Below are 27193 nucleotides of genomic sequence, written 5' to 3' on the forward strand. Positions count from 1 at the left end.
AACAAACTAAAACAAAGCTTAGCTTGTGAATATTGTACAGTTATTGTTGTAGAAAGAATATCCTTATTACTATGGCATACTAATACAATCTCCAAAAAAGCTTTATTTAAAGTATTTTTAGATCCATTAGGATTTGTTTTCATATGCTGGAAGAAGAATCAGTTTCCTAAGTTAACCTAAGAAAATATACAAAGAAATTAGGTATGTAAAATCCAGTTTCTTTAATACAACTAGGTATCTGAAAATTGAAAGTTGGCCTCAGTACATGTGAGAACTGAAAATGATAGATGTTGAAGGTAGCGATTTTGTGTGAAGATAAAAAAAAGGAAATTTGAATATTCTTTCTTATGACTGCAATAAAATTAAAATAGTCATTTTTAAATAGATGAAACATAAGGAATATAATTAGTTACCTAGAACTATTTGAGCACTAAAAAACTTGGAGTAAAATTAAATTGATCATTTTAGAAATATGAAAAAAAATTAGGAATATAATTAGTTAGCCTGAACTATTTGAGCATGAAAAAAAACATATGGAGGCCATTCCACAAACTTGAAGGATCAAAGTACTCGAAGCATTGACTAGCTGAACTACCATTCGAAATTAAACTAGCCTATAGTTGCCATAAAAGATATATAACATAAAAGAGCCAAAAGAGTGAGCATGTGACCACATTTTTATTGTTTGCATCATGTGAACAACTTGGTGTGTTCACTTGCAAAAATTTCCTCCTCAAACAAAGTCAACTATCCAAAAATAATGGGGCCGCCCATAGAGATGAAAACTAGGCCAGCCCATATCAGTGGCATCAGTTTTCTTTTATTGTATGTGCGTCTGATGGCAGAAACATAAAAAAATAGCCTATCACCAAATAAAATATTATCTTTTTTGTTTTCTCCATAAAACTAGTACCATTCTCAATTGTCTGTTTCTTTTGAAGTACCACACAGAAAACAAGCAAGGCTGAGCCCCCCATGTGCAGCCGGAATAGATTATCTTGTAATGTATGGAGATAATTAAGTTATCAGGAGCACTTAATGGACGCAGTAACTAAAGCTTGGCATCTTAGAACGTGCAAGGTGGTTGCCACCATGCTTAGTTTCTTCATTGTGGCTCTTTGCCCACTGATGGGGCAGAGGAAAAATTAGGGGGCATGGTGGCTATTTTTCAAGTTATTTTAAAAAAATTCATATACAACAGCAATTCACCAAGTGGTACTGAAGCTATGGGAACCTCTTTCTTTCTGCTCCTTGCTGCAACCTTATTTCATTTTCTCTAGAATGGTCCCAGGGAATTTCAATTTTTTATCATGGGCCCTTTGTCAAAACTGGAGAAGCTCTAAGGCCTTCATGTTCTTTATTTTTTCTAAAAAATGAAATATCCGATTTTATATTCAGAGTTCAGTGCAACCCCCTCAAAGAGCTTATAATTGAGCAATATTTTCAGATCATCAAAGTGATGGACGACTTGAGAAAAGGTGTTGCTTAAATTAAATACATTAATCAAGTGGATATCGTGCAGGGCATATTTTCTTGGCAGTACTATTTGCTTTTGATGCCTAGCAAGCATGGAATTAACTAAGACTATTCCAAATTAGAAGGTCTAGCCTTTTTCTCCTTTTGAGGTGGAACTACGAAGTTATAGCTTGTGTTGCATTATTGATTTCATGATGCACGCAACTTGACAATTTGATCAGCACAGTTGCAAAAACCTTAGCCTGGCAAGGCAAGCTGAAACTCCACACAACTTGTGAGTGCGGCATTATTAAGTGTACAAAATCAACTCCATGTCCCTATTATAATGTAGTAATAATTTAATTTAAACAAAAAAATATCTTGTACTACAACTTCTAGCCTGCTCTGGAAAGATAAATGGATTTAGTAAATAATGAGTCCTCGCCGAAAGCAGAGCTGTATGGCATCCCCCAAGACTGCAGGAAAAATAATGGACTAGTCTAGCTTATCTGAACAACCTGGCTTTTAGTCTTTAAAAATCCAGTGCGATCATCTGCAACTGCAAGCAAAATGGTGCAGTGGTACCACATCTACATACGATGTTCAGTTGAATTTGCAGCGGACGCTAACTTTCCATTTCACGGAACAACCATCATTATGTACCATGTAACTGACAGAAGAAAATCCTAAACAAGAACAAAGTCAAAAGATCACAGAACCTAGCTAGCTTTATCATCGCTCAATTATTTATTAATTAAGTTCACCTTGATTAGCTTAGCTAGTTCTTCAGAATTTCGAGCTACAAAACTGACGAGTCTCAATTCAAAGCATGTGCTGCATCCCACTGAATTTGCCATACATCCAAGCCATTCAGCAGGTAACACCTCTGATAGATGCCATTCAGTTGACGCCGCTAATGACACTTAGCTTCTCGGGCGAGCAGCAGTTAATTACTCGTTGTGGGGGGGGGGGGGGGGGGGGGGGGGGGGGGGGGGGGGGGGGGGGGGGGGGGGGGGGCGGGGGACTCGGAGACACATGAACACAGGCGGGATCGCCGGATCGAACTGAAGCTTGTGCTGGTTGATGCGAGGCGAGCAGGTAGGGACAGCGAGACAGGTCCAGATCGGCGCGGCTAGCTGGCACGGCGACAGGAGAGGCCTTGTCTGCTCCAGACCCCGTGCAGCTTGCTTAATCTAATCTGGTAATCCGTGGGTTAACCAATTCGCCGGAGGAGGATTAAATTTGATTAGTAGACCGAGTAAGCACGGGGCTAGGCCGCCTCGAGGCGTGTAGCCGCTTGCCGTGCGTTGCTTGCAAGCCCTTGCTTCTCCGCGTGTGGACTGCGCGGAGGCGGAGCGAGCTGTGTGTGTGTGTGTTCATGTGTGCGATCGGATCCAAGCGCCACCTGGATCGCTCTCCCTCTGGCGGCTGGCATTCCTATTGTCTTGTTCGCATATACAGCGTTCAGGTTCTTTAGGTGGTACTACGTTTCAGCGTTTCTTAATCGAGTCGGCACTGCAGAGTTTCAGGTTCTGTGAGTTCATTGCCTGCTCGGCTTGTTATCTTCAGACTTCAGGGCTTGCTCCAGAAACAAAATGAAAAGGCGTGCGTGCTGACGCCATTTCGTCAGGGGAAAAGAAGCAAATACAAGATTTTGAAAACAGTTATTGTTTAGCATGCATTAGAGACTATGCTTTCGGTGTAATAGATGATAACAATTGGATCTAGTTTTGCAGACAGCTGGATCGCTAAATTGCTAAAGATCCCGCATGCTCAGAAAATGACAAGGATTTTACAAACAGGCACATCATTTCCTTTCTTAAGACAGGTGAGTTTCAATCTGTATAAACAAAATGTCTGAAACAAAAGATGCTTATTCAGAGATGCTGCTGCTATCCTTAGTCCAAATGTCGTAGCTTTCATGGCTCCTGAATTTTCATGCCTTCTAGTTTCGATTCCATAGCTTTTTGAACAGCTTCTCTCACATGTATTTCCACCATTTTCTCTCTCCTTTTGACCTAAAATGCAAAAAAGGTAGATGGATTGTGGTTCAGAAGTACGAAAAAAAAGTAAAGAATTTTCTCAATTCGACAGGGAACTTTTTGAATCAAAAGGGTGTCTTAAGCACTCAACGATGAAAATAAACCTCAAATCAGAAGTACCCTCCGACAGTAGTTTTGCAATAATTACTAGGTGCTAACAAGAAAATAGGGCTAAATTGGGTCCGTTAATTATCCATCCACGGAATGACGGAATATAACATGTAAAAGCTTGCCATCATGCCAAAAAGTTAAAATTCAACAAGAATATACTATATCATGAATAAATTTAAATAAAATTCCTATTTAATGGCAGTGAAATGCTATTATATTGTTCTAAGTCTACTGTCTGTCACCCTAAGGCTACCAATGATGTTGGCATCATTTTATCAAGGAAGAGAAGCGATATGAAAATCAAAGCCATAAATCTAGTAGTGGAATATAGCACGTAAAAGCAGTGGCGAAGCTAGAGCAAATTAGAGGGGGTGCGCTTGCCATGTGGGTGCATAGAGTTGAAATGTCATGGGTGCATATATGGTGAAAAATTGACCTTAATCACTGCATTGCCCTCTCTTTCCAATACGAAATACTGTCGTGCTCTGCATCTGTTTTAAGCTCTTGATCATGAGATTGGGTGATCTTCCCTCCATCTAGTACCGGTAATCGCCCCTTCATAGTGTCACAACTCTCATCATGGATTCGTCGCCGCTCCAAGATTTGTTGCCTCTTCTGTACAATTCTTTGTTCAATCTCTTTCCTCTGTTGGCAGAGAAGATCAAGCTCTTCCTCAAGAACCTGAATAGAACTGCCCCTCTTGTATTCCCAGTGCTTCACAAGGCATTGCAGATGAGACTGGCCTTTCTCGGAATCTGTCAGTTCTATAAGCCGTTGGAAATCGACAGAAACAGGCTTCTCATCAAATTTAACATCCTTATTAAGAGGATCCCGATCCTCACCGAAATTTTCCATTTTGACCTGCTTCCGGTGTTTATTCCCTATGTTTTCAGGCCACATAGAGGGTAGAAACAGTTACACGAGATATCAACAGAATCAAAAAGCAATGCTGAATTACTGATGGAAAATGACTCGCTACCACAGATACGCATACCTCCCAAACTAACGAAGTCAGCTACACTCACTGACATCTAAACACTCAACACTGTGATAGCAAAAATATACTACATGAAACTCTAGCTTTCAACAGCACGAGCACCACCCGTCCGACAACATGCCAGACCAGCAATACCGATGGAGGGACCTCACGATGCGCAAGCAAGAGATCGCCTACCTGAGAGAAGAAGACGCGGCTCGGAGAGGCGCTCCTCTCGCCGCAAGCGGATCAGAGAGGAGGAATCAGGTGCGGTCAGGTCTCAGGTCAATGACTCGGAGCAGAGCGAGCCTCTGGGCCGGCCGCGGCGGCCATGTGACGGGAGTGGGAGATCTCCGGGAGGAGTGTAAAAATGCAAGGAAAAGAATGCGCAACTGGCGACGCGCCTCCGCGCGACTCGTGGGTTAATTTCTTTTCCCGCTCTGGTTTCTCGCCGCCGATCTGGTCGCCGTCGTCCTCGACGCCTCGTCCCCGGTGGTGGTGGGCAGTGGGAACTGGGAAGCGACAAGGTGAGGCAGAGTTTTTAAATGGCGGTTGCGCGGATGGCGGGCTGTGAGCTCCGCTCGGGAATCTCTTCTTCCTTTTTAGCCCCCTCATGCTGTTATTGGGCTTGGGCCTCCTCAAATAGCCTCCGGCCTTGTCACGCCATTGCATTTCAGCCCAGGACTCATCGGCTTTCAGCTTCGCGTCGTCAGATTTGAGATGAAAAGAAAAAAGAAAAAAAATAATCTCCAATAATCCCCTTTCCATTAATTTTCTGAGGCAATTCAAATGCTGGAAAATTAAAGGTACAATAAACAATGTGATGTGAAAGGAGGAATGAATAATAGCATGGGCCTGTCCGTCGACAGCAAAATAATTCAGGCGGCAGCAGTGCTGAAAACTTCGAAATAAAAGTCAAAGGCCTCGTTCGGCTGGCTGCTGCTGCTCGGCTCTCTGCCGCAGCACGCAGCAGCTCTCTGCCGCAGCAGCCAGAAGCCGAACGCAGCAGCCAAGCGAACGAGCTGAAAATGTGACGTGGGGTAGGAGTTAATGACATGGGCCTCTCTCCGGAGCGGAATGGACACTGGCCACTGAATTCGTGTGCCAAGGTTTGCAGGAGCGTTGGCAGTCAGTTGTCAGTCAACGATCGGGTCACACACCGTTCGAAACAGATGTGTCGTCAGTGCTGTCAAATTAGATTGTGATCACGGCCATTGCCTGGGCAGACAGGACGCTGTTTGTTCCACACAGCGTGTTTAGCTTTGCTACTACTGTCAGATTAGGGCGTTGGCAGGCGAGGCGTTAACTGTTATTCGTAGCGAGTTAATGGTGTGGTCTATCTCCCCAGCCACCTTTTGCATATGCGCGGTTAAGGACGAGTTGGTTTTATCTCCTGACAACGTTTTCAGTTAAATTGTTTCGCAGAAGTTTGTCATGCAGGTGAGTAGCAGGTAGCACCTGCCATGACAGCGAAATCACACATAAAACGTGCACCTACAAAATTTCCGTCCTAGTACAGGACTACAAGGTAATAACTAATAACCCAAGGTCACCATATACATACTCGATCCTTGCGCTAAGGAAAGATATAGTATATACACATCATCCAAAAAGATTTTAAGATTAGAATGGGGAAGATAGTTTTGGTTTTGTGGCGAGTTTTAAGATTAATTGGATGAGCATTGGTTGGCATGGTTTACTACCGCAAGTACGCATCCAGGTTGCAAATTTGATGTCAACATCCTTCTTAAGTACGAATGGGTACTTCTCCCGCCTAGCACAATTTATTTTTAATAAAAATTTTGTGTCCTTGAGGATAACAAACATGTGTTCCCTTTTCTTTCCATCACATATAAATCTTTACTAGATCAACCAAAAGTACATAAAAAAATATCATATAGCGGGTGCAAAAAGTTAGTAGTGAGTGAGATGTTCAGGCAGGCACGCGGGGGTGAATAGTAATAAAATTGACCGTACACGAACTTGTGTTTCAATACTTTTATGATGATGCGTATGCAAAAGCAGAAGAACAAACCGTACATGTGTGTTGTTATCGGAAGGCAGCAAGTTAGCAACATGCTAAAAACCCTCTTTTAATTCCTTAATTTTCTCGAGTTATTCTATCCATTCTAATGTTTAGGACAAACTACTCATCAGAAAAAAAAAATACTATTTATAGAAAATATTACCTTCGTGAAAAGGAAAGGAAATATTCTCTCGTCATATCTCCAGAGGTGCCTGGAAGGCTCAACTCTCTTTCAGAGAAAGGCAATAGAAGCAGGAAGGTGGATGTTGTGCATAGAACCTTGCCTTTTCCCTTGTTTGCATGGACGCGTAGGCCGAGGAGACTCTTGTAGAACGAACGAGCAAGACGCCTCGCTTCCCCCCACCATTTCCGCGACCGCGGCGTTGACTCGTTCCACCCCCTCCACTGCCACCCCGGCCCCACAGCTCCCCCGGCCCACCCGTCAGCGGCGGCAGCGCGGGGGAAGAGCCCAACAGGAGAAAAAGCGGCAGTGTCCCTTCCGGCTCCGGCTGGGGAGTGCGGCGCGGGGGCGTGGCGTGGCCGTGCAGCGCGACCACCTCGATTCGGACTCGTCCTCGCGCCTCTCCGTGTCCGGGCGCCTCACGCCGGGTGGCATTCGGATGGTCGGTGCCGGACGCCGGGCGCGGAACCCTAACCCTAGGGCCCGGCTATATTAGATGCTGGGCGGAGGTGGAGGCGGAGGCGGCGGCGCGGGCCTGGGACTCGACCTCTCGGCGGTGATTCAGGCGGCGTTCGTCGGGCTCGTGCTCTTCTCCGCGGCCGTCGTCGCCGTGCGCCGTGCCGCCTCGCGCTACTTCGTCGTCGACGCCGCGGGGTTCGCCGCCTCCTACGACGATCACCACCACCACCACCACAGCTTGCCCGACTACCCGATGTCGCCCAAGGGGAGGCGGCAGGAGGAGGGGCCCGCCGCCGGGGAGGTCTCCGGGTCCGGGCCCTGCGCCGCGTGCGGCGTCGTCACCTCCAAGAAGTGCTCCCGGTGCAAGCGCGTGCGGTACTGGTGCGTCTCCTCCTCTTTCCTCCCCTGCCCCTTCCTGGTATTGCCTAGTAATGGGTATGGCGCTGCGTGTGATCTTGCATTCTTGCCGAGTTCCCAGCGGAATTTGTCGCTTCTGCCATGTGATTTGGTTGATCGTGTGGGGGATTGTACCGGGATCTTGCAAGGTTGTAGAATCTGATTTCACAATCGTGGCTTATTTTCTTGGGAAATTGATGTTTCGGGTGGGTGATTTCGTTGTCCGTGCATCAGAGTACATGCAATCGCTAAGTATCTCTGATCTTGCGAGGTTCTTGAGTGGGGTTTCTGCAGTGTGCTGTTTTGGTCAGGGTGCTTGCGTGGGAGATGCAGACAACACATGATCTTGCATGCTTGTTTGTGTGATTTCTGGTTCTTGTTTGTTGTCATTATTGAGGTTTCCCGTGTTGGAAAGGAGATTTAGCCTCTGATTGATTGTGTGGTGGATGAGTGGCTATGCGAGGAAGCACGGAGCCAGCCTTGATCGTATTGTCCTGGAGAGTGTGATAATCCGTTTACATAGCTGGAGATTGTATATTTGTTCCAGTGTGGAAGTCATAGGTGATTTTTTGAGGTGATCATGCTTGAAATTGGTAACCCCCCTGTTCAATGCATCATAGCGTAGTGTAATTTTCACTCCGATGAGACCTATTTGGTGAAAAATAAAGCAACAAAGAGTGGAAAAGGTGATGAACTGGTGACGAAATGGAATTCCCCTGTTCTTAACATTTTGTTTGGATTGTTGCATTCTGTCGAGTGGAGGCAAATTCTTTTCAAGACTTTATTCTTGCTTCATGAGTTTAAAACTTTTGCAAGTGATTTTTCTATTATGACTAATGAGAGCATGTAGCCAATGCTGCTCTTATATCCTATTTAAATGCTGATAAATGATAATGTCCACACAACACTACAAAGTTCATTTTCTAAGAGGTACTTTGGTTATTGAATTTGAAACCAAAATGGATCTCAACTGGGTGTAATGGGGATGATTTTATCCTGTTTGGCAATATTGCTCTGTAGGCTATATGGAACTTGCTGACCTACTATGTTCTGTGATGAATCTGTGCCCTCCAGTGCAATGTCGGTAGTGTTTCTTTTTCAAGAGTGTGCATGTTATTTTTAGTATCATTGTAAAAGTTGTTCTAATTATCATGCTTGGAGTCTATTTATTATCTTCCATGTCTATGCATCCAATGAATAATAGTCACAGAACCCTGTTATACTGTTAGTAGTCAGTTGTCACAGTGCTGTTGTTTTGCTCTTGTTTTTATTTAAATGTTTATGCTCTTGTTTAGTTCTCAAGAATGTCAGACAAAGCATTGGGAAGCTGGTCATAAATCCAAGTGCAAACCGATGAATGCTGACAAGTTATCCCGTGGAGTTGAGGCCAACAGCAAGAAATCATCAGGTTTTGGTCGCATCTCATTGGTGCCCACCAGTAAAAAAATAAAGAAGGTAAGTGTATATACTCTTTAACCTAGAAATATGTATGCATCATGTATCAGCAACATTTTTCATGTGCATGCACCATTCACAGGGTCAGCTACTCTTTTCTTATGATGAATTTTTAAAGCTGTACAATTGGAAGGACTTCGATTACATACCTTGTGGGCTTATGAATTGTGGCAACAGGTATGGTTGAGTAATACTTTCTTCTGTTACCAATGTTAGCTTTACACACGCTTCTTAAATGTACCTCATTGATCCTTTTTCGTCTGTGCAGTTGCTTTGCTAACGTGGTTTTACAATGTCTCTCATGCACGAGACCACTTGTGGCCTATCTTTTAGGAAAAGACCATAGCAGGGAATGTATGTGATTGTCTATAATGAGTATACATTGACATCTAGTTCTTTGCTTCAAATTGTTCAAATCTATATGTTTCAGGTTCTACGAAACATGAAGATTGGTGTTTCTTGTGTGAGCTCCAATTTCATATTCAAAGAGCTAGTGAAAGTATACACCCATTTTCTCCTATGAACATTCTTTCTCATCTGCCAAATATTGGTGGCAATCTGGGCTATGGCAGGCAAGAGGATGCTCATGAATTCATGAGGTGATTTACTTTCTTTGCTTGGTTTACATGGATGGCTCTCTGTTGTATCATCTTCAATTCAGTATTCTGTGTTACTTGCAGGTTTGCAATTGATAAGATGCAATCTGCTTGTCTTGATGAATATGGAGGTGAGAAGGCTGTAGATCTTAGCACCCAAGAGACAACCATAATTCAGCACATATTTGGTGGGCGTCTGCAGTCACAGGTTTCTTGTGTTTCCACTTTAATTATAGGACAATGGGTTAAAATCAATGAATTTAGTCTTCTTTCCGCTGTGCTCTTCTCTGAACTAAGTCAGCTGTTTATGCATCCATTACAATTTATCAAATATAATGCCTGACCTGAAGGATGTGTGCAGGTTCAATGTACCGCATGCGGAATGGTCTCAAACCGTTATGACAATATGATGGACTTGACAGTTGAAATTCAAGGTGATGCTGAATCCTTGGAAAAGTGCTTGGATCAGTTTACTGCTGTCGAGTGGCTTGATGGAGATAATAAGTATAAATGTGATGGGTAAGTGTGGTTTTGTGCAAGTGCTTATTTCAAAGTACCTTTAGTTCTGGACACATACACTTCTTGCAGGTTTTGTTACTGTGCGTCTATTTGTAGACCAATTTAGTTTAATTGAATACTATTTATTTCTAATGATCAGTGCATAGCACATAATCCTGTCTCTTATGCACGTTTAAAATTCTTGTTAATGCATGGACATGAATGCTAAAAGTCCAAAACAGTACTGTGTACTTGTGTAGACATGAGTACTTGAACTGCATCATATTCTGGTGAGCTGGTTAATCTATGTGTGTTGGTTAGTTTAATGCAGAAGTACTAGAAATATTTGTATTTAAGCCAATTGCATGTAGCAATTACTAGTTTAGGTACTCGTATGAGGTGTCTTCTGACATCATATTGTACCCGGTGATGCATCTTTCATAATTTCTGTAACAATCGACTCCCTCCTTCTCAAAAACAAGTCATTTTAGTTTTGTCCTAAGTCAAACTTTTTTAAGTTTGACCAAGTTTATACAAAAAAGTACTTTATTCTTGCTCAACTCAAAGCATATAGCATACGTATTTCCCGGTGGTCTTATTAAAGTTTGAGTTTGTAGAATACCTTCAAATCAAAGCATTCAACATTCTTCTATGCAGATGCAATGACTATGTGAAAGCACGGAAGCATCTTTCAGTTCATCAAGCTCCAAATATACTCACTATCACTCTCAAAAGATTTCAGGTCAGTTTTTTTCAAAGTATACTAATAACATTGCCTGATTGTATTATAACAACTTTGCATAACAAGATTTCATGTGGCTGCAACAGAGTGGTAGATTTGGGAAACTGAACAAGAGAGTTACATTCCCTATGGAGTTAGATCTAACACCATACATGAGTAGTACTGATGGAAGTGACCTTTATGATCTCTATGCTGTCGTTGTTCATCTGGATATGCTGAATGCGTCATTTTTTGGCCATTACATATGTTACATCAAAGGTTCTCGAGGAAATTGGTATAAAATCGATGATTGCAAGGTACACTTTCACTTTAATATTGTTACCACAAAAATAAATCTGTCATAATTGCAAATTTTTCAGTTTGCTTGCTTGCTTTTTTGCATATGCAGGTTATGACTGTTGATGAGGAGGAAGTACATGCTCAAGGTGCTTATATGCTTCTATATAGCAGGTAATTGCTGTTAAAATGATTTTGATGCCTGCCTATGGTCATCAGTCTCATTTTCGTACAGGGTCGGGTGCAATCCTTAAAAAGAAAATGTCACATGTGTACCTTTTGGAAATCCTTTACTACTTCCATGTTGCTGCTCGATGACACCTTGAGTAGATCATTTGTACTTCTTACTATTTTACATTTCTACTGGTGTTTCCTGAATTGTGTGCTCTGCATCGACTCATCGTCAATCAAATATAATTGCACTAATGAAAGAAAAATCCATATTGCTTGTTTCGGAAAATGAAAGATAGACACCATACCGTGGACTGGAAATATATCGTCAAACCAACCTAAACCAGTATCAGTATGAACTATGAACTGCTGTTATATACAATGTGCTGCTTTGTGTATTATCATTGGCTCATATGGTTTCACCTAGCAGCTAAATACCGAATAAAATCATAATTATCTAATATTACTTTACCCTTTTTGAACATTATTGTCCCCTTTCTAATTTTTTAGATGTTCTCTCCATTAAATCCACTTTCTTATATATCTAATTAGTACTTGTCAGAATGAGCTTTGTGCTGTTCTGGACTTAAGAATTGATAAGCTTTCCTTTTCCATTTGACTCTACAGGAGAACTGCTCGTCCCAGGCCACTTGCTACAGTTGAGGAACCAGTGAAACAGCAACAACAGTGCAAAGTGCTCCCTTTAAATGGACAAAACCATATGATACCAGAGGATGCAACATTAAACTGTGAATCACCTTTGGAGTCTTCAGTAGATCTGTTACAACAGGATTCTGAATCCAATAATAAATCTTTGCATAAAATGGATATCAAGGACCAGGAATCAGACTTGGATCTACATACAAGCATTGAGGCTGAGAAATTCGTTAGCACTGAAGTAGATTTGCTAGGTTCACCAGTATCAGATGTTCTTGAAGATACTAGAGTTCCATGTTCTCCATTGGAAGCCTCTACTTCCTTGAGATCTGTGCCACTTAGCCCTCCGGTTGAAGGTGGTCCTACTACCATGAGCTCTGTGGAATTTGGCAATTCCATGAGTGAAGCGTCTTCAGTTCATTCCTTTGCAGAGCAACGTGAGGAGCCCACCTCATGTATTGATTCAGTTGATTATATGGATGTTGATACTGAAGCTGGCACAGAAGTTGAGAGATGTGATGAACAACAACCTGCCTTAGATGGTTCAATCAGAAGGATGGACAATAAAACATCAGTCCCAATCTTATCAAATGGGATGGCAGTAAAACCAAAATCAACATTTGCTCTTGGTTTCCTTGATAAGCCCTCAAGAAAGAGGTCTTCCTTTGCCGAAGAGGATCACGTTGATGGCAATAGTGCTGGTTCCTCTCGAAAGTTAAATGGCCATTGCAATGAATATCTCAGCGGCTCAGACCAAGGAGTTCTTCCCGATTCCTATGGCAACAGCCCGTCATCAAGAAGTGAAAAGTGCAATGGAGATATTTTGGCAAAATCCAGTAATGGCAATTACTGCACGGTCAATAGTGATACACGATCTAGCAATAGCTCTTTGCATGCAGACAGGCGAGATGTGCCTTTAGTTTCTCATGGTTTTGAGCCAAGATCTTACAGTGAACCATCAAGCATCAACAAAAACTGCAGTAGTACAAGCAGTGGGAAACCATCAAAAGCTTCCCAAGGGGATCTGTCATTCTTACCCAGGGGCTTCCTCGCAAGGCCGCCTTCTAGAGGAAATTCAGTCAAAGTAGATGATCGTTTGCCGTTTGGTAATGGTACATCATCATCCTTTGAGAATGGCAACAGCAAGCCAAGTAATAACATCAGGGAATCTGTCATCCTAGGCACAAGCTCTGACCATGTAATGGTGCAAAAATCTAATGGTGCTGCTGTAGTGCCTGACCATGTAGAAGAAAGGTGTTCAGATTGCACAATAAATGGCTCTTTGTTCCAAGTAAGAGCAGCTACTGACCACCTTGATGAAAATAGCCATTCAATTTTTGCCACCAATAATACCAGTTGTCGGCAAGAAAATGGCAGTGATGGAACCCCCGGTGTGAATGGCATGGGTTGCCAAAGGGATGACACACCTTCCATGTTGGTCTCCAAGAAAAGCACGGGATCTGAGCATGATGGATTGCGACGACGAGTAACCTCAAAATTTTTTGAGCAGAATGGTATTGATGCCCAATAGAAGTGTGGCTGCATTTCATAGCGGGTGAGAATGGTCATTCGAGCATACTAGTAAACTTGTGTGCTCATGTGGGGCGAAGGTACATAAACTGAACTACTGTGAGCTAGGAAGTAAATGCTGGTCGATTGATTGTTAGAAACTGCGATTGGAGCAAGCATTGTTTGCCTGAATAGTAATTTTGCCTCATTCACCACGTGGCTCCCACTTGTCAGATGATTGGAGAGGAGTATCTCTGGGCTTCCACACAATTTGCAGAAGCGCAGATGCTCCCCTGATGCCATGCTATTTTGTTGGAATTAGCATTAGGTACATAGCTGAGCGTAGGCTTACTTGGTCCATAGCTAAATAAACTGGAACTGCTGACTCCCGTGTCATGAAAGCTGAATCAATTGTAGAGTGATAAGAGGAAATTCTCATGGCTTTCACCTTCTTTTTGCATCCCCTTTTAGAAACACCATTTTGATCTTTACTGCACGATGATGGATGGAACTCGGAACGAAATTCTTGTGGTCACTTCAAAATACGTGAAATTTTCAACGCCTCAATGATTTCCACATATTGTTCTGGGTGTATATTGGCTTCTTTTTGTTCTTGTGCAGCATGTATTTGTTGGATTGCTGGATGCCTGCGGCTGGTTGCTGTCCTGTTAGCATATATCGCCTGTAGAATGATAGTCTCTCACCGTTCCTTTTAACGTTAATTTGGCGATCTTAAAAGGTCATGTGAACGTTTAGTACAAAACATGTATATTGATTTAATATGTTTTTTAATAACTGATTTAATATGTTTTCGATTCTGTAGCAATCGAATAATCTGATCATATATTTCAAAAGAAATTATTAAAGTTATTGAGCTAATTAGCTTGACTTCATATATTTAAAAATGACCTAGAATTATGGCCGGAGTGAGTATAAATGTTGAGAATTTAGGGTGCAGTAAGTATAAATTTCGAGAAATGTAGGATTGTGACTATCAACCGTAGATCATAGCATCGGAGACTGATCTACGGTTGATAATCGTGGAATGTCGTGGACGGACGGAGACGTCGAGACGATCAAAAGGGAAAGGAAATCCGGACAAACAAACTGAACAAGCAAAGTGGTGAAGCCGAGCTTATAAAGGGACCACCCGTCAGCAAAGGCAAACAAACTTCCCAAAGGCAAAACCGCATCCTCGCGGCGGCTTCCTTCCACACCCCGCGTCCTCGTCTCGAGATCTCGCCCGGCCGCCATGGACGCGATCGACTCGGTGGTGGATCCCCTCCGCGACTTCGCCAAGGACAGCGTCCGCCTCGTCAAGCGCTGCCACAAGCCCGACCGCAAGGGTACGTGCCAGGCTCCCTCCATCCGCCGCCCTGTTTCCAATCCGAGCCGTTTTGTGTTCTGCCTTCGCCAGATCTGGCAGTGGTTGAATCCGATCTGTGTATGTATGTGTGCGCAGAGTTCACCAAGGTGGCGGCGCGGACGGCGATCGGGTTCGTCGTCATGGGCTTCGTCGGCTTCTTCGTCAAGCTCATCTTCATCCCCATCAACAATATCATCGTCGGTTCCGGCTAGGTGCGTGCCACTGGTTCCCTTACTCGCTCGCTCCCCTCCGTTAGATCCGGTTGTTTTATTATCGTGGTTCAGTGATCTGCGGTGTGCGCTTCTGTTTGAGACTTTGTTTGACTCTGTGCATGCGGTGGGGCTTGTAGATCTCGGCCGACCTGAGAATTATTGTCCAATTCGATTGTGAATTCTGTGTTCGTGGCATATGATTCGATTAGGTGGTAACTGGGCACTGGATTTTATCCTGTGCATCATTGGTGGTCAGATATTTCTTAGAAATAAATCTAACAGTTGATTTAGCAGAAGTTCATCTGTTAAATTTACAATAGGAAGTTAGGAACAGATTGGATATGCTGTTGATTCCTACAGGTTTTTGTGAACTTGGTGATAGTATGTCAGCCTGAGTTTATCAATTTGTAGTTCACCAGAGGTTTTGGGAGTACAACTAGGAATATTTCCCCCATGAATTGCTGTTGAGAGTCTCTGCCAGTACTTGCTATTGTTCGATGCCTATAAGGCTATAATCATTCCTCCATATGGGACCTATAAAATCTTGTCCAATGGTCCAACCAGCCATTACTAAGCTCAAGTGATGACTTGATTTGTTTTTGTCTTAAGAGTCATTTTTTGCAGTACTTTGAACTAGGTGGTTCAAGTTTGTGTTGTATGCTAGCAATGTCCATCGATATCTGGAATCATGACGGTTTGTTGCTCCACATATGGATCTGTTGTACAAAACCTGATCTAGTATCGTAGCAACAACTGATGATCAATTGTGCAGAAAGTATTTTGTAGGTTTTTCTGTGATTTTGGATGGATGGTTGCATATAAAGTGGACTGATTCCCATCTAACTGTAGCTGCCCATTATTCTGTTTGATCAGACTGTATTTTCCCTGTTTCTGTTTGAGGAATTGTAAAAGTTAAAACAAAGCATTGCCTTCCTAACCATATTGGCTATAAGTGTCACCTGTCAATTCTAGGAGCAGACATTCTGCTAAAACTTTGAAATTCTTGGGAAAATATTATTGGAAGATATGTAAGGTAGGAAAGCAATGCTCTGATGTCATCAAACCACAGGCATGTTCTGTTACTTATGGCACTGGGCACTGCTGTATTAATTATTAAACTCGTCAAATTCATGTTGCGTATATAAATAGCAGCCGTGTGCGATCCGTCTAGCTAAGATTAGTACTGTACTGTTCTTGTGTGAGCGTGATATGTGTACTCACAAACTTACCCAGTCTTTTGTGTACTCCTGCAGACTGACTAGCATGGGAGTAGTGCAATACTTTTTGAGGAGAGTGAAGGATAACGAGGATCGTCTTTCAAATAGTATTGTTAAAGACAGTTTTTCTCTTTCGTGTTACTAGAGTAATCGTCGTACTGTTAAGACTTCCGGATGTCTGTGTACCTGATTTTGAGTAGACCTTGATGAAATAGTGAGTCGTGAAAGAAAGTTTCGTATATTGTTCTGTTAAGCTGAGTTCATTGGCTGTCCGTACAGCTCTTTGGTGTGATGGTAACCGTGATGTAGTGGTATGTTTTCAGCATATCTGAAATCAGAATGCCTAGCGCTCAAAGAATCTCGATGCAAATAGGTGTTGTATGTGCTCGCCAAGAAGAGAGTGAAGGATCTTGCATGGCTCCTAAACTCGCATTTCTGAAACTAGATGCATATCGGGCTTGTTTGGTTACAGTCCTGAGCCAGGCAGCAATCATGGCCCCAGGCTGATGAAATCGACGGCCTGACGGCGTGAGCATGCTGCTTGGTCCAGGCAGCGAATCACAGGCCAGAACCAAACATCGTGTCGCATGTGTTAACTTATGTGAATTCTTGGGGTTCTCTGGGGATTATTGAACATCGTGTCGCGTGTGTTAACTTAGTGAATTCTTGGGGTTACCTGGGGATTATTGATTGGAGCTGAGCTAACCGTAGCCTAAAGTCGTATCTCTTTGGTTAATAAGATGCAAAAGGTCTCTTTTCTTTAAAAAATATTTTGGTGTTCTCTAACAATCCAGACTTAAAAAATCTAATTTATCTTGTCACAATCTAGCTTTTAAAAAAAAATCTACAAGCTGCTTTTTCAATATGCAATGTAAGTTGGCAACGTTTTTTATAAGATTTTGGTTAGACAAGTGGCCATCATATCAAACTTCACAAAATACGTATATATCTTTATATAAACTTTGTAACATTATGTTCCATCTTATTTGGGTCCTGTTTAGGGTTCTGCAGCAGCGCTTTCCACGGAGGCGCTTTTCCAATTGTCCAAAGTCCCTGGATAGGAGATATTTTGGGCCATTAGATCGATCCAAAAACTTACTGAAACGAAGCTTTAAGTCCTTAAAAAAGCTTAGGGGTTGCTATTACCCATGTTTAGAGTGTTTTAATCTCCTTTCAAGATGAACTCGAACTGCAAATAAATCAAACTTAAGCTTGGTTACTGGCTCGGGCGCTTATGAGGCTTACAAACTCCAGCGAGCTTGGCTCGTCAATGACCCTGCCAACTGGGGGCTCTTGTACATCAAAACAGAAGATAGAAACACGAGATGCTATTTAGCCTGTTCGCTTCAGCTTATTTAGCTGGCTTATCAGCCACCAAATAGTATTTTCCTCTCACAACAAATCAGCCATTTCAGCTTTTCAGCCGGCTTATAAGCTGAAGCGAAGGCTTCTTACTGACCACCGCCGCACTAACATGGCTTTGTTGTGGCATCGCCGCGACCAGGGGCGGAGCTGGGCTAGCCCAGAGCATAGGGCCGGTCAGTCTAACTATGCTGGGACTTTTTACAACAGTGTTCTATGGTACGGAGAAATTCGGCCCACGCCTAGGGTCATGACCATGGTGACCATAGGCTTTCCTCCACCCCTGACCGGGACGCACTTGCTCCGACCCTACCCACCAAATGCATGTCCTCCACCATCGTCTTGCCTTGCTGCCCCACGTATGTCACCACTGTTGAGCCAGCCGCTCATCTTGGTTCTCCCGCTAAACAAGGAGTGAAATCCCCCGACAATCCTCGAACCCTAAAACATATTCTCGTTGCATCGGAAAAAGCGAATTGTGGTGACTTGAGAAATCACAGCTTCCTTGGGAGTTCATATATGGTGAGCACCTATCTGGTGGAGTTAAAATCATTTAGAAAAGTGTTCGTAACATGTTCTTCTATATTTTCATGAATGGATGAAGCGGCTCAAATTTTCAATGTGCCCTTGCCTATTTCTAAGTTTTATATTTTTCTCAATTTATAATGTGATTTTCGTATGAAATGAAAAGGATTAATAAATATAAGTGTAGATTAACCGATAAATCTTTTTCGTCTCCTGCCTTTTCTTTCTCCTTTCCTTTTTCTTTTCTATTTTTCTCCCTTATTATGCAAAGTTGCGCATAGGTACTGAGACTACGATGGAGTATATTCTTTCTCCTATATGAAGTACTCCTATATAAGCTAGTTTAGACCTCGGAGTTTCTGAACGTCGCCACAGTTCGGCATGTACGCGCGCCAATCAAGCTTGTTATTAGCAAATTAGGCGTGCCTGCATTATTCTCACTTACCGCTTGCAATTTGCAAGCCCCATCAAAAGTACACAACACAGCAACTGTTGCTGCCACCAGAGTAGCGACACTGTAGCCCACGCGTGTCGATACCATCGTACCTCTTTCCCTAGCCAAAAGTACAAGCTAAGCCAAGATGGCAGATTGAGAAATGAGAATAATGCGATGTGGAATGTCCACGAGAGTACACCTTCTTCTGTGGGTGGAATCTACACTTGGTGTGTCGATCGGTGTAGGAATTCCATAGCAGGAGATCGAGTAAAACAAGAGCCTCCGAGAAATTTGCTGCTCCTATCTGGCTGACCCGGGAGCCGCACAGCACTGATGCACCAGCCCAGCAAGCAACAGCAAGTTGGTCTTGCTTGCCGATAAGATCGCGCCCTGTGGTTGCATGCCCCGCTGGGCTATAAATACTTGCATGGTCGCTGCCCATTGAAGCAGGCACCGGTTGAGAACTGCTAGCATCCACATTGATCGATCAGCAAGCAATGGCCTCCAAGTCCATGGCTTCCCCTGCGCTCCTGTGCCTCGCCATGGCTCTCGTTCTCGCGACTTCTGTCAAGGCCCAGGCACCGGCTCCAACGCCTGCGCCGACGCCCGTGCCAACGCCAGCTCCAACTCCTGCGCCGACTACCGTCCCAACGCCGGCACTACTCCTGCACCGACGCCCGTGCCAACACCGGCTCCAACTCCTGTCCCAACCCCGGCACCTACACCTGCACCGACGCCAACTCCTGCGCCGACACCGTCTCCGACTCCTGCGCCAGCACCCTCTCCCAATCTCCGTGCCCAGCCAGCTTCAGTAACAAACGTGCTTTCAAACAAGCTTTTCCCGAGTTTTATAACCGTCGCATCCTTCTGGTTCTCTATCTTGTAAAGCTCAGCGCCAGCAGCCCCATCACCACCTTTCCGAAGCCGAACCTTCTAGGCTTCACAAAGTGCAACTGCTATTTCGACAATCCTTTTAACATCTCCACCAGCTCCATCACATGTATGCCTGCCTCTTTCCTGACTGCCTGAACCTGAGCTTGAGCCTGCACATGCAACATGAGTGCGTGTGGTTTTTGGTTAGCTATACTCACGTGTCGTACTACTAGTCTACTACTACTAATACTAAATAAGTTGCCACTTACGCACGTATGCATGTGTCGTTGTCCACATGCGGATACTGATTCGCGTGTTTCCACTACACAATGCAATGTGCAAATGCTGGGAGCAGATTAACCGGCTAATGTACTCCATCCGTTCCAAATTGTAGATCGTTTTTTATTTTTCTAAATGTATAGATATTATTATGCATATTTTGACTTTTCTAGGTGCATAGATACTATCTAGAAAAGCTAAAACGACCAACAATTTGGAACGGAGGGAGAAGTATTGTTTGACATATTTGTGGTGTTGTACGTGTGCTCACAATATAATACCATATACTATATACTGAAGTATGCTAAATGCTTTGTTACATACCATCACTATAGCAGTGATGTTTATCCGATTTTCTTAATCATTGATGTGAGCTTCAGTGATCCATCCCTCTACGAAATGCACATGTACATTTTTCATGTTTTCCATGCAAACCGATTATGAGCACAAAAACTGAAAGAAAATTTTGGAGGATGTGACGTACTTCCTAGCTTTATCCCATGAAAAATGCAATTCTTACATTTTTTAAAAAAATCTCACAAGAGTGCAATTATAGGAATGGAATCGTAACTACCTGTCTAATTAAGTGGTCGGATTTTATGTGCATGCCAAAACTAATTGCATACTAATTAAGTGGTCGGATTTGATGTGCATGCCAAAACTAATTGCATACGGCCAACAAATAAGGGTATGAAGGTCCTTTCACGCCCCCACTAATATGTCTAAAAAAACTAGAATTATACTTTTTCTAACATGGGTCATTAGATACAACTCCGGGCTGTTTATTGCGGCAAAAGAAGGTAATGTCATTAGTAACGCTCTTGCGCAGTGGAACTACATGCAACGAGTGAGGGAGGCTGTACCTCTTCCGTCGAAGTGGGGTGAGTCTGTCCGCTCGTTTTGAGGGAGCAAGCTCGTCCTGCATGTAGGGGCATACCCCCACCCCTTCTAACATTTGCGGAAACAAGTTTAAGATCTAGAGTGGCTTGCTTCTTCCTCCTCCTCCATCTCCACCTTTTCTTCTTCTTCTTCCTTTTCTCTTCTCCTCATCTTCCTCCTTTGATTCTAATAGAGATATTGGGCAGTAGCGGGGCTAGAGCTTCTCTAGCCCCCTTAAGATCCATTCCTTCTTTTATGATGATTCCATCCCATATATCTCTGAATCAAACATTATCAAAAAAATATAGGATTGTCTCACATCCCATGTTCCCATTCCTTTTCTTCTCATGTAACGAACACATGCTTATTAAATCAATGCATAGGTAAGGTTTTGGTACAAGCACTTTAGAATAAAGAAGTAGATGCCTCAGCTCTGGCGGTTATCCTCTAGGAAGTAAAGATGGAAGTGAGCCTAGCTCTAGCGTGCACTCTAACCACCCAGGTTTGAATCTCCTCCAGCTCGAATTGGGGTGCCTATTTCTTCTTCTTAATGAAAAATCATCTAGCTCCTTCTAGGTTGATCTAATTTATTTTTCTCTAGAAATTAGAGATCATGCCTTCTTTCATGTAACGTCCAGTATTGTAATTGTATTTGTAATGTTGCTGCACATGAGCTGGCTAAAATAGGTGTGGATACTGATGTTTCTCCGGGAGTTTGGGACGTTCATGTACGCGTATAGCGATTGAGTCACTCGCACAAGTCTAATAACTAATAAGTAATAGGAAAAAGTCCTATTTACCCCCCTGGATAATGGGCTAAGTTTGTATTTCCTCCCAAGACTCGAAAACCATCTATTCTAGCTCCTCGTGCTCCTAAAATCGGACAACTGCCCTCCCTTATCCGATTATAGTCCGGTTTTATCCTATGTGGCACTGACATGGCGGCGGTATTGACATGTGGATGCATTTTCGCTGACATGTCAATAATAATAATAAGAAGAAGAAGAAATAGCCTCGCTCCACCCTCTGCCGGGCTTTGCCCGACGGACCTGACCCCGGGAGCAAGCAAGCATAGCCGCAATATTGGAGAAGGTTCGGGGTTGGCGGCGGCGCTGCCCGATCTGCTGTCGGCATGCTTCGACTCGGCCCAGGAGGTGGCTAAAAACAAGTGCAGCACGGATCAACGGGCCAATCGGCCATGATAGCGGCAGCCACGGCGAGCGTAGCACAGGTGACATCCACTGAGACTGCGAGCGTAGCCTAGGGCAGGGGCCGCGGCTAGCAGGCGGACACGGCTATCTTGGTAGCGAGAACCGTGCTATGTGTAGGCATGTTGGATCGATTGATTGAACAATTAAGCTTCTTAATTTGGTCGTAGAGTACTCAATTTTGTCCCTGAGAGGCTCAATTTGATGTAGGTGCTCATTAAGCTTCTTGATTTAGGTCCTTTGCGGTGCTCAATCTAGCTATCACCGTGGCAAGTTAGCGGACACGATGCAGTTTGGTCCTCATCGTTGCTGACATCAAGCTGATTTGATTAATTGCTCTTTGGCTCTGGAGCCGGTGGCGACTGGATTCGTTGCACTGGCGAGCCAGCGCCGTGCCGCCATGGCCTCCTTGCTGGTAAGGTGCAGTCATTAGGCTCACGAACATCCACATCGCGTCATCTGGGAACCCATCCCATCAGCCGCGTTGAGCGCTAGGGAGCGGAGGTGCGCCCGGATGAGCGACTGAGTGATGTGACTGCTAGAGGTTCCTAGGGGTCACCCGAAAAGTGGGGCCCCGACTCGCCCTCAGCGTAGCGGTGGCGCGCACAGTCACTGGCGCAGAGGTGGACGTGGCAAGGAATGCTTGCGAGGTGAGGCGGCAAGCTGCGATGTCGGCAGCATCCATGGCTCATCACAGGACTACGTCGAGTGCTAGAAGCGGATAGGAACCCCGACCTTGATGGGGTGGGCGCAGTTGCGGCGTTCACCGTGGAGCTCCGCCTGGGGAGTCCGCGGCCTGGGCGGCAACTGAGAAAGAGGGAGGGAGACGATGATTACAGAGGCTGACATGTGTGCCGGTATTTTTATATCCGACAACATATGGAGGGGTATCCCGAGGTAGTAGATTGGTTCGTAGGGGATCATCGGATCTGGAACTCGAAGGTAAAAGCAAGGACACAAGACACGAATTTATACAGGTTCGGGCTGCCAGAGTAGCGTAATACCCTACGTCCTGTTTGGGGTGTTGTATATTACGCCCTGCGCTTGGGTGTTGTTTGGTGTTGAGGATTTGGTCCTCTGTTGTGGTTCTATGAGGTCTTCGCCTACCGATCTAGGGATCCCTGCCCTCCTTTATATACTCCAGGGGCGAGATTACTAGTCGGTTACAAGTAAGAAACCTAACAGGATTACATGGTATGAGTCCTACTAAGATTACAGAGGAATTCTAGTAGGAGTCCGTCTTCTTTCTTCCTTGTGGGTACTGGGATCCCTGACAAGCCCCCGAGCGCTTCATAGTCGAATGCAGCAGTCTTCGAGTACTTTTCAGATCCTCGCCGAGTAGTTTAGTACTTCTTGAGTACTTTGTCTGGCTGAATCTTCAAAGTTCTTCAAAGCTGCCATGAGGTTACGGTGCGCTCAAGCCCTTGATCATCTTGATTTTGTAATCTTCATCTTTGGAATGTGATATGGAGGGTGGCGGAAGTCGCACTCCATATGGATTAGCCCCTGAACCTTAGGTTGAATAGAAGAATCAGACTAAGGGTCAATAAAATCTTAAATCTTCTTTCTTCATCTTGAAAAAATCAATTGTTGGGTGTAGCTTATTAGCCCCCAAGCCTTGGAATGATTAAATAATCAATCCGAGGATCTTTAGTCTTCACGCAAGTCATTATCCGAGTTGTATTGCTGCATCCAACCCCCGAGCTTATGCGCCAGGTGAGCCGTAGAAGCCATGTTGAGTAGTTATTTGGTGGTTAGCCCCAAGCTTGGAAACTAGCTGAGCTATTAGAGATATTCCGAGTAGTAATTGACGCTTACCCCCGAGCCTGTGAGCTAGCGGGATCATTGAAGGTACGCTGCTGTAGCATATTTTGGAATATTGAAACTACTTAAAGAAGCTCGGCCATATTTCACATGTTTCGATCCATAGAGCAGTTTGCCACATGTGATAGATGACGTGGCGCTACGTAGGACAAAACTAGGATGTAATCGGGTTGAGGGGGATCTTGTGTCCGGTTTTGAAAGCACGAGGTGGCAGGATCTTGGGAGAAAATGCGGACTCAGTCCGCATACGGCCCAGTTACTTTATTTCCTCCTTTTCTGCCCACACAGATCTCGAGCATACGGCCCAACTTCTCCCTCGAAAAAAGGAGAGCATACGGCGGCCCAACTCTGCTCCAGAGAGCCTGACCCTGAAGTTCCCGAGTCGTCTACACTCCCGACAGCGCCGCCTCCCCTCGGCTCCAGCTCTCTCGCCCTCCGGCCGGATCGGCGAATCCGGCTTCTCCCGCCGCCACACGCGCGAGGCCGCGACACCTCCTCCGAGCTCTCCGCACCGCACCACACCCTCCTCCGGGCAACGGCAGAGGTGCGCGTGGTTCTCGTGCACTGGGCAGCAGCAACCTAGGGCTTCCTGGTATGAGCTATAACCTCGCTTCGTTGTTTTCTGGTATCGAGTACGGAGGGAGATGCGTCTAGTCCCGTAGTTTTTGCTGGATTTTGATGTTAGGACATTGAAGAAGAGAAGAATGAGGGGTGCTGGGATTAGGGGAGTAGATTTCTTTTAGCAAACGAAAACCTAGCAATCTACATTTAATGGTCTTGTTCTTATGGTTGATTGTACTAGCTGCTTTGTTCGGATTTGTTCCTACCACCACCCCAGTATGCCCAGGGGTAATCCGTTTGAGTGTAATTATGGTTCTAGGATGCAAGATAGTTGTTGATAAAATTCAATTCCTGCAAGTGCATTACAGTTCATTTTGTTCTACACATTCACATGTATGAGAAATTCCATGCAGCCATGTTAATGCTTTTTAGTTTTGTTTATAATTTCATTTGCAACATCAAGGACAATTAGCTGCTCTAGGCTCCTCTGTGAGCAATAGCTCAAAGGTTATGCTCCATGGCCATGAGGATTGAGGCTACAGCCCACACGTGTTTTAGCTCCCCAGCTCTTATTTAGGTCCACGCATACTGGATCTTTGCCAACTGCTAGACTAGAAGCCATTCCAGTTCCAACCAAGCAGCTGATGCTGCATAGTTGCGCCTGAATAAGAGTCAACAGATCAGGGGTAAACCATCACTAAGAGAAAAGCTCTGACCTTGTGATGTCTTCCTGTAATTATAATGCAACACATTTGTGGGCCTCAGGCTTACAGTACATGATTGAGCCTCATATATGCATTTGTTTGTGCCCCTTGTATACCTGTGAATTTCTCCTGATCGTCCTCTTATATGTTCAGTTTGGTATATAATTAACCCCTTCAGTCACAATAAAGTGGGGTTTTTGCCGTGGACAAGTTCCCAGAAACACAACTTCCACTACTGACTTCTAGTGTAATATATTTGCAAAGTATAGCAAAATAATATGATTACGAAACTAACTTTTGTGAAAAATTTATCCATTCCATCTCCATAGGTTCAATATGTACTATGATCAAAGTTTTGGTTCACCATATACAACCCATAACATGACTGGAGTATTTATGCTAATCTAAACTGACTTCTTCTATTGTTAGTTAAGTTTCACATATGACAAATATTTTGGCTTAATCTGTACTGCTGAACTACTGTTATGCATTTGGTATGTTTATTTTATTATCTGAATATATTGAGGTGGGGCACTTCACTTCAGTTATTTCTGGAATCCATTCTGATTTGTAGACAACAAGAGAGAGTTAGCTGTGACATTGTACTTGTGGTTATAAAACGAGGGTTGAAGGTTGATGCTAATATTTTTCGGTTGTTGTTTTCATGCATGCATACATTTCTATATTGGTCTATGGCTGTGACGTGGTATGCAATTCTTGCAGACATCTTATAATTTTCTTTGCCACAGGAACTTGATCCTTTCTATAAACGGCAAGATGTTCTCTGCTCCAGGCAACAATTCTTTGGCTCTTGCAGCCCCAAGGCCAGGGATGGAGCTGGCTAATGTTCAACAGCATCCAAATCAGGCCCTTGGGCCTGGTGGAAAGCAACGCACATCCAGTCTGGAGGCACCAATAATGCTACTTACAGGCCACCAGAGTGCTATCTACTGCATGAAGTTCAACCCTGCTGGAACCGTGATAGCATCAGGTTCCCATGACAAGGATATCTTCTTATGGTATGTCCACGGTGAGTGCAAGAACTTCATGGTACTGAGAGGGCACAAGAATGCTATTCTTGACCTTCAGTGGACTACCGATGGGACCCAGATAATCTCCGCAAGTCCTGACAAGACTGTGAGGGTGTGGGATGTTGAGACTGGCAAGCAAGTTAAGAAGATGGCTGAGCACTCGTCGTTTGTCAACTCATGTTGCCCAGCACGCAAGTGGCCGCCTCTTGTTGTGAGCGGTTCAGATGACGGTACTGCAAAGCTGTGGGACTTGCGTCAGAGAGGTGCAATTCAAACTCTCCCTGACAAATACCAGATCACAGCCGTTAGCTTCTCGGAGGCAGCAGATAAGGTATTCACCGGTGGCCTGGACAATGACGTCAAGTGGTGGGATCTTCGCAAGAATGAAGTGACAGAGTATCTCAAAGGACATCAGGACATGATCACTGGAATGCAGCTTAGTCCTGATGGCTCTTACCTCCTGACCAACGCAATGGACAATGAGCTCAAGATCTGGGATCTGCGCCCTTACGCTCCAGAGAACCGGAACATCAAGACCCTTACAGGCCACCAGCACAACTTTGAGAAGAACCTGTTGAAGTGCAGCTGGTCACCAGATAACCGCAAGGTCACTGCTGGGAGCGCTGACCGCATGGTCTACATCTGGGACACGACATCGAGGCGGATCCTGTACAAGCTTCCTGGGCACAACGGTTCGGTCAACGAGACTGCTTTCCACCCCACCGAGCCGATCATTGGGTCCTGCGGCAGCGACAAGCAGATCTACCTTGGGGAACTTTAAATGAGTACCATTTTTATCAGTAAGAGTTCTTGTGGTAATTGGATGTGAAGGAGAAAAAGAAACCGTCGAAGTTCTGTTGCTTTGCCTGAGAATTTGAATGCTGGATGGGCTGACCGAGGGCTTTGTCATTTGTAGATTGTATTAGCCTGTTAGGGCCAGTTGGTCTACCGTCTAGGAACTGAACCGTGTTTTGTACCTGCTGGCTTTCGATTGCTTAAAACTTTTTACCATGCTTGAAGTTGAAGATGGCTAATTGCATGCTAAAAACTTGCTAATAGCACACAATTCAGCAAATAGGCAAGCAATTGTGAACTGTCGCATGATTTGAATTTTGGGAATGCTCTCAGAAATTTCTTTGTTCTCTGCTGAGGTATGTGCTCGCGCT

General features: G+C 44.2%; 3 protein-coding genes across 3 annotated transcripts; all 3 read left to right on the forward strand.

Moving 5' to 3' along the window:
* Positions 1-6913: 6913 nt before the first annotated feature.
* Positions 6914-14128, forward strand: LOC117852080 (uncharacterized). Its single transcript, XM_034734008.2, has 11 exons — positions 6914-7631; positions 8942-9101; positions 9184-9278; positions 9370-9455; positions 9532-9700; positions 9782-9905; positions 10059-10216; positions 10853-10937; positions 11024-11233; positions 11326-11387; positions 12012-14128. Exons 1-11 carry the CDS (start codon positions 7288-7290, stop codon positions 13570-13572), a joined length of 3054 nt encoding a protein of 1017 aa, XP_034589899.1. The 5' UTR covers positions 6914-7287; the 3' UTR covers positions 13573-14128.
* Positions 14129-14705: 577 nt separating this feature from the next.
* On the forward strand, positions 14706-16598 carry LOC140222513 (protein transport protein Sec61 subunit gamma-like). Its single transcript, XM_072293241.1, has 3 exons — positions 14706-14896; positions 15013-15128; positions 16382-16598. Exons 1-2 carry the CDS (start codon positions 14803-14805, stop codon positions 15126-15128), a joined length of 210 nt encoding a protein of 69 aa, XP_072149342.1. The 5' UTR covers positions 14706-14802; the 3' UTR covers positions 16382-16598.
* Positions 16599-24089: 7491 nt separating this feature from the next.
* LOC117853077 (uncharacterized) lies at positions 24090-27052 on the forward strand. The gene is made up of 2 exons (XM_034735442.2): positions 24090-24323; positions 25746-27052. The coding sequence occupies exon 2, from the start codon at positions 25774-25776 to the stop codon at positions 26806-26808; it is 1035 nt and encodes a 344-aa protein (XP_034591333.1). The 5' UTR covers positions 24090-24323; positions 25746-25773; the 3' UTR covers positions 26809-27052.
* The last annotated feature ends 141 nt before the right edge of the window (positions 27053-27193 follow it).

The sequence above is a fragment of the Setaria viridis genome, chromosome 4 (genome assembly GCF_005286985.2).
Source record: "Setaria viridis chromosome 4, Setaria_viridis_v4.0, whole genome shotgun sequence".
In the NCBI taxonomy this organism is placed as follows: domain Eukaryota; kingdom Viridiplantae; phylum Streptophyta; class Magnoliopsida; order Poales; family Poaceae; genus Setaria; species Setaria viridis.